The sequence below is a fragment of the Lissotriton vulgaris genome, chromosome 9 (genome assembly GCF_964263255.1).
Source record: "Lissotriton vulgaris chromosome 9, aLisVul1.2, whole genome shotgun sequence".
NCBI lineage: Eukaryota > Metazoa > Chordata > Amphibia > Caudata > Salamandridae > Lissotriton > Lissotriton vulgaris.
Window position 1 is genome coordinate 958,300,260 of NC_141697.1, and position 7,356 is coordinate 958,307,615.

Genomic DNA, 7,356 nt, shown 5'->3' on the forward strand with positions numbered 1-7,356 from the left:
GTTCTGTATAGGTGTTCCTTATCTATGAGGGGGGCCCTACCTGATGTTAATGCTAGGCGAGGTATGTTCCGCCTGACGTTTGATACACCTAGCCAGATGATAGGCCTAATGAAATGCCATTGTTACCTGTAGCCAGATGGTCCCTGAGGTTAGGCCTGGCTCTTAGGCTACTGTTTATACGTTTATGGTAAGGCCACCTTCCTATCTAATGGTTAATTGCATGCTTTTGTGCCACCGTGCAGGTGATTGTGCCTTTTATTACAGGTGCTCCTATTTATGATGTACTATGATGCCCTGATGTTTTCCTTTACAGGGGTGGGGATTGGCGTTGTAAAGCATGAGGTGTATTTATGCATAATGTTGTATCTTACATTTTCAGCCTACCCCTAAGGATGAGACCCTGAGTTGGCCCCGCCAGATTGGCCCCAGGTCTAATGTTCATTTAACCAACCATTTTTATCACAGCATGGACTTTGGACTCAACCCTTTTTGTCCCATGTAAATAATTCCCCAGGATGTACTTGGCTCTGGCGCCAGTTGGCGCCTTGTTGTGATTACCAGTGTATTTTTCCTTTTTGCCTTGCAGGTTGGAGATACTAAACTGCTTAATTTTCCAACTCAAATTGGTGTCCTGCCTCTTTTGTAGTGTGCCTGGTGTGTTGACTGAGGGTACTGCGTGAATGCTTCACATGTCCTCGAAGTTTGGCCTGCCCGCTTGATGCCATGCTACCCCCTTTGAGACTTGGGCAACCCCCAATTCCAACAGGGAGGCTTCTTTTTCCCTCCTCCGAGGGGAAGAACGAGGCCTATGTAGCATCGACAGGCAGACAAAAAATGAGGCAGACAAGCAGTCACCCAGGTAGGTAGGTGAGGAGGTAGGTAGGTAGGTAGGTAGGTAGATAGATAGATAGATAGATAGATAGATAGATAGATAGATAGATAGATAGATAGATAGATAGATAGATAGATAGATAGATAGATAGATAGATAGATAGATAGATAGATATGTTATAAAATATTCGCTAACCAGGCCCCAGATAGAGAGATACACAGGAAGGCACACAGATAAGCAGGAATGGAGGCAGGAAGATTGAGAGACGGTCAATTTTAACGATCGAAGGCAGGTAGATAGATATACTGACAGTCAGATAGAAAGATAGACATACAAGAGGGCAGACAGATAGGCAGGTCGATGGAAAGAATGGCAGACAGGCCGATTGTTCGGATGGCAGACAGATAGATAGCCATGGACTTATAGGGACATATACAAAAAATTAGATAGATAGACAGTCAGACAGAAACAGTCACATGGACAGTTGTACAGCCCTCGGTGTTGCATTATAAAACATTTGCCACACTGTAAAATGTTTGACGGGTTTTTCCAAAAGGCTTTCTGTACAGCCCCTCCCTTGACCTTGGTTTGTCAGACTCGGGTTCCTACGCTCAGCTTGGTCTGTACACAGAAGTCCATACAACCGTTTCTACAACAACCCTACTATAATTCACAGCCTCTCACTGGTTGCACGGTGAGGCCACCTCACATACCTGAGCCGTGGAGGACAGACAATAGGTAGGCAGTCCTAGCTATGTTTGACCCATGTTGCATGGAGACTGCAGGCTGCCAGGAGAGGATATAAAGGAAGGGTGGGTTTGAGGGTCAGACTGCACAGCACCTGCTGACCACGGAGGCTCTTCTCCCACCAACATGCCGGAACCCAGGACAATCCCGAGCGAGCCCATGCCTCTGGACATGGAACAGCGCGACCCCAACAACTTAAACGAGCACGTGCGGGTGAGGGGCTGCCATGCGTTTCCATCTTTCTCTACTTGGGGCCTGTGGAAGGGGAAGGCTTGGGGCTGAGGTTCCGGGCGGGGTGGCACAATTAAGTAATCGGGTGCTGCCTCCCTAGTCCCTATTCTCTTATACTTATTTACGCAACTATTTGAGTCCTTCGGGAGTTACAGTGTGTTCTAGTGATATTAAGATCCATGATACATGCATGTACTGGCTGGTACTGGCTGATGTAAGATCTGACCCGAGGCAAGGCCTGGTAAGGCTGACTGAATGTGTGGCCGCCGATCTATAAACAGCTCACTTACATGGAGCACAAATGCAATACCTTTATTATGAGTCAGTGGAATGTTCCAGAATGCCCTGTCGCCTCGAGTGTCAAACAGCTAGGAATCTGTGTCATGGCATGTCTATAAAGAACATGACAGATTCTTCTGTATACAAAATGGCCGATGCGATGCCGGCAGCCAGGCACTGGCGCTTTCATACACCACGCAGCGAAGGGCATTTCCTGCCATAGCATGGCAGCAAGTGATAAAACGCCCTTGGTAAAATCCAGATCATTTACTTGTGCAGGCACGTGGCTAGACTTTGAGTACATTTTCTACATCTGTAGATTTCATAAAGAATTCAAGGAGTTCTTTGGGAAATCTGCAACTTTTGCATAGTCGCAGGTGAACTCACACAAAAATGTACAAAAGTGTATATTTGTGCATGTGTAAATGGAAATCAAAAGGGCATTCGCAATACTTAACTTTTTTGGGCTTCTCTTTGGGGGAAGATATTTTTCCCATGAAGAAACCTGTTCACCTACATCCCTACTAATGTAGGTTTATTCCATCACTTTACCCAGCACGAAAGGGATTTACTCCTATCTTTGATGGGAGTAAATCTACAACTGATTTGACGGTGGGAGACTACCTGCAAAAAAGTTGGGAAATTCCAGACATTTGCGTCCCTTACAGTTGAAGGGTGACCCACCCAGAGTGTTTCCAGACCCGACGGTAAGAGCAGAGCACGGATGTGCAGATTTTTTTTCTTTGCATTCTGGTACTTGTAGTCCTAAATTAAAAGATATTTAAGACGACTGCAAATACCAGAAAAGTAAATGAAGATCCCGGTTTAGATTAACTGCTCCCAGATGGCCCTGTAAAGCTTGAGACCTCTTTAATAACACATTTGCTCCCGTGAAACCTTTACCATACTGCCAAATTTCCGTGTGACAAAATCAGTGGGTGCCCACTGTGTCATGATTCTGTAAACCGCGAATTAGATTGTGCCCTTACAAATTCTGCTATTTGTTTTCGCATTAGTTATACTTTTGAGAATCAGGCCCACGGTGACACAAAAATAAAAAATGGCTTTCAGTAAATTTTGGCAAATTGCATTATTATGGCTCTTAGGCCCCAGGATCCTCTTCCTTTACTTCACCTCGTGTAATTTCTGTGCTTAAATCCTCGTGTAATAACATGATAATACCAGCACCACATGTAAGAGGTACATTTGTACCCCAAAATGTATTGACTAGCTTACAAAAATGTGCCAATGCGTGTAGAACAGAGAACTATTCTTCCTTCTGAATCACATTTAGCGTTTTCCACTCTCTTCCTGCCTGCATTTAATAATTTCCATAAAGTAAATTCAGCATTACAGTATTACTTTAAACCATTAGTAGAATTTTTTTTTTTATCACGGCACAATCCCAAATTTTTACATGGTTTTACATATCTCCACATTTTTTAACAGAGTTAGCTATACATCGAGTCACCTAACCCCTCTACCACTCCAGCAAAAAACTTTTGTGCGCTCATGGTTGGCCTGTCCTTGGATCACCCAGCTCAGCTTGGGGTGATCACTCTTGCATGAAAATCCCTGAGCTTAAATACTGCTTCTGTGAGGCAACGGATCTTAACTCAGTGCAGAAGGCCTGCTTGTTCTACAGCACTCGTGCCTCAGGCACCCCCACACCAATCTGAGAACCAGCCTATAAAACCGAGCCATGCTTTTGTCCCCTGGCACAGATGTCACCTTCCAACCCCCACAAGGCCAGTGTCTCAAAAGCATCAACGCGCATGTCTTATGTTAGGCTAGGGGCCCAGAAGCGATGACCCCAACTTCTCAAAATGCAGCTTCCCTACAGAATGTTGCAAGCACCTGATGACCATTAACCCACTCAACCACATGCCAGCATAGTTCACTGATCATTTGGGTCCACCATCGCCCGCAAGACAAATTGGCACATGAAGTTGAAACGGTTGTTCACAAACATAGCGTTACTCTCAGGAAACAAATGAACCCCATCGAGAAGAAAAAACTTTCGCTCCGATACAGATGTGGGGGATCCAGTCCAACCTTGAAATCTCAGCATCTTAAAGGGCCATCAGTTCAAGCATTTGGCAGATTCATTCAGCATCTGCACAGAATGCCAACCATACCAGGAGTGCCTAGGCACTATAGGCACCCAAACAAATAAGGCCTCCGGGAACCGCTTAGCAAGCCACATGACCTCACATATGATGACTTTAAATAGGTCTCTAAGTCCGATTGGGGCTAAATCATTGCCCTCAAGGTAGGAAATCACCAAAACTGGAGGTGGGCGCCCCGTGGAACTACTTGTCCACTGCTGACTGGAGGCCCCATACCTTGAGGCCCCCTTGACCATATCACCTCATATTGGAACTAGTAGCCTTACACGCACCGACAGTCACCAGACCAGTTTGCTTCCTGAGCCCTCTGCATGAAAGAGTGGCCAAACTCCCACACCTCTCGAGTGGGCATAGCACCTTCATGCACAGAAAAAGGGAAGGGAGGCAATATTAGATCTCAAATCATATGCAAATGGACATAGCACCTGTAGCACACAGACCACCATCCTACAATCCTTTGCACCAGCTGTCTGTCCAGACCTACCCCAGTTGCATATGGGGCAGCCCCTATGCGGAATGAGGGGGAGCTGAAAACGGAGTGGTTGCTCCTGGTTTTCGCTAACTTGGTCCTCAGTACCCTATAGAACTGGTATCTGCAGATCGGGTAACCGTTGGTCATGCAGAAAGACCGCTTTGTTTGGACCTCACTGCCGCAGCACTAGATAATCAACAAGAGACTGGCCAGACAGCACTGAGAACCTTGGGCCCAATGCAAAACTATATGTTCTCCCCTGCCCAACTGGTCTGTTTTTGAGGACAGCAACCTGTTTGCTGTTTCCAGCAACTTTGAAACCAGGGCAAAAAAGTCTCTGCCCATCAATTGACTTTCTTGTATCTTTAGACCCCTCGCTTCTCAAGCTTCTGCGAACCCATTCGGGCTTTCTTGATAAGAAATGACGAGGCCCAGTCTCTGTGCCCATCCAGCTTTGCAAATGCTTCCTTTTATATGCCCTGATTGTTACTCCCCACTTATCTTAGTTAAGAATGGAACTCAGGGGGATTGCACAAAACTTCCCCCCTGTCCCCTTGACTCAAAAAATGACTGGAATGCCCCTCATAGGCTCTCCTCAACGTAGGTACTAAAACGGATACCACAAGGTCTGGTAGGATGGGGCACCAAGCCTCCAGAGATGATTCGGAAATGGTGTAGGGTGTGCAGCTGCCTCCAGTTGATAACATCTGAAATCTTGCAACTTTAGGCGAGACAAAGCATCAGTTATTGAGTAGCCCCAGAACATGCTTAGCCATAAACTTAATGTTATTGAGCAGGCACAACTAGATTAGCTCCTTGAGTAATCCTAGAACCATATTGCAGCTCGCTTTCTGCTGATTTATAGACTCCGCAACTGCCATTAGGTCAGACCAAAACAGTTGCAGTATTGTGCAGGCCATACTGTCATGGCAACAACAATCAGAAACAGCTCCAAGAAAGCTAATTTTCTCACCAATCCCACCTGGAACCACTCAACTGCCCATTGCTGAGAACACCAATGGCTACCAAGTATTGTGCCAAAACCTATGCTCCCTGTTGCATCTTTGAAAAGACCCAATACAGGACTAGCCGCACGTGGGGGGTACCCATGCCACAGTCCCATTAAATTAAATTAAATTCACTGAAGCAGAGGAGGAGGTTTGCAATTCTTATGGACCTTGCCCTGAAGGTTACCAGCATGGCTGAAACTTGCTTCCTCCTAGGGCCAGGTACTAACTAGCTGCATCCAACTAACTGCCCCAGGCCCCACTCTCTTTAGGTTCAAGTACTGCCAATCTAAACATATTTATATAACACAATATCAGGGCTTGTTAATGAATTCATAATGAGGTAGGTACTGTCAACTGCCAGTAAGTGTACCATATGCCTAAAATATGACCCAGAATACTGTTTTTATTTCAAATGTGGGGCTCATGCTAGCTTAAAAACAGATAGGGGCCCTCTATGATGTTTCTGCACTGGGTCCCTCAAAAGATTCTGGGAGGTCTCTTCATACTTTATAAGCTGGAGTTTCTTCTATTCCTGCTCTCCTAGTGTAGACATTTATTGTGAATTATTTTATTTTTTACACCGCTTTTCTAGGTGCTCTTCGAGGATGCTTTCGGTGAACCAGAAGGATCTCACAGCATCGATGGGGTTTGGGAATGTTCCTTCAAGACCTTCCGAGGCGTGAAGAGCTGCTGTTACATCGTCCTGTCAGTTCTGTGTGGCTGCCCACTGGCCTTCTGTTGGGCACTGCAGTTCGCCGGCCTCCAGTGCTGCCACATCTGGATGATAGGGCCCTGTCTCACCTGCTGGAAAATGAATATCAGCTGCATGAAGCATTTCTGGAGCACCTGCATCCACTGCATGTGCGACCCATTCTACGAAGCCTGCGGCCTATGCTTCAGCTTTATCCGTGTGCAGAACAAAAACGGATAAATGCACCAAAACCCGACGCAGAAGAGAACCAACTGTCGACAACACATCATCGAAATAGAAAGAGGACTAAGAAGGCCAGTTCTCCTCCCTGGTGACCTGGTCTCATTCACTGCAACTGGCGACCCAGCAGGACACTATCAATATCTCTTTTTGTTTATCACAACATTGGTATTTTATTTAACCATTCTGAATAGTTCTAGCTTTATATAAGAAAATTAACTAAAACTAAGTTTAATATGTTTAACTAAAAATCGCATTGTTATTCAAATAAACAATCACAGGGCCCAGAGGGCGGGTTTCTATTGTTTTCAATAGAAGTTAACCCATTTTCACGTCCCAGACGTGGGAAGGCTTCAAACCCAGTGTGGACCCTCTGTACCATGATGTTTTCTCATTTCACCTTTCTTTTGCTGGGTTTTGCTATTTAAACTGAATGCAGCAATAAAGCCAAATTTGAGATGCTGTATCATTGTTATGTTTATATATTGTGTACTATATAGCAACACAATTTCCAAATAAGCTAATTGAAAGAATTGAAGAGTCAATGTGCATCGTTGAAATGAAAGGGTACATGTTACAGTATAGGTGCTAACAGGTGTCAGACACTGGAGAATTATATATCTTTCGGTCAAGTATTTTTGATCCCCATGGACGTCAATTGGCCAAAACGCCAAGAGTAGCTGAAGTGACATGACATGCCATGCCTTTGACCCGGTCATGTGACA

General features: G+C 45.3%; 1 protein-coding gene across 1 annotated transcript; it reads left to right on the plus strand.

Moving 5' to 3' along the window:
• The first annotated feature begins 1,671 nt into the window (after positions 1 to 1,671).
• On the plus strand, positions 1,672 to 7,095 carry LOC147692611 (caveolin-3-like). Its single transcript, XM_086936806.1, has 2 exons — positions 1,672 to 1,792; positions 6,293 to 7,095. Exons 1-2 carry the CDS (start codon positions 1,706 to 1,708, stop codon positions 6,629 to 6,631), a joined length of 426 nt encoding a protein of 141 aa, XP_086792932.1. The 5' UTR covers positions 1,672 to 1,705; the 3' UTR covers positions 6,632 to 7,095.
• Positions 7,096 to 7,356: the final 261 nt, after the last annotated feature.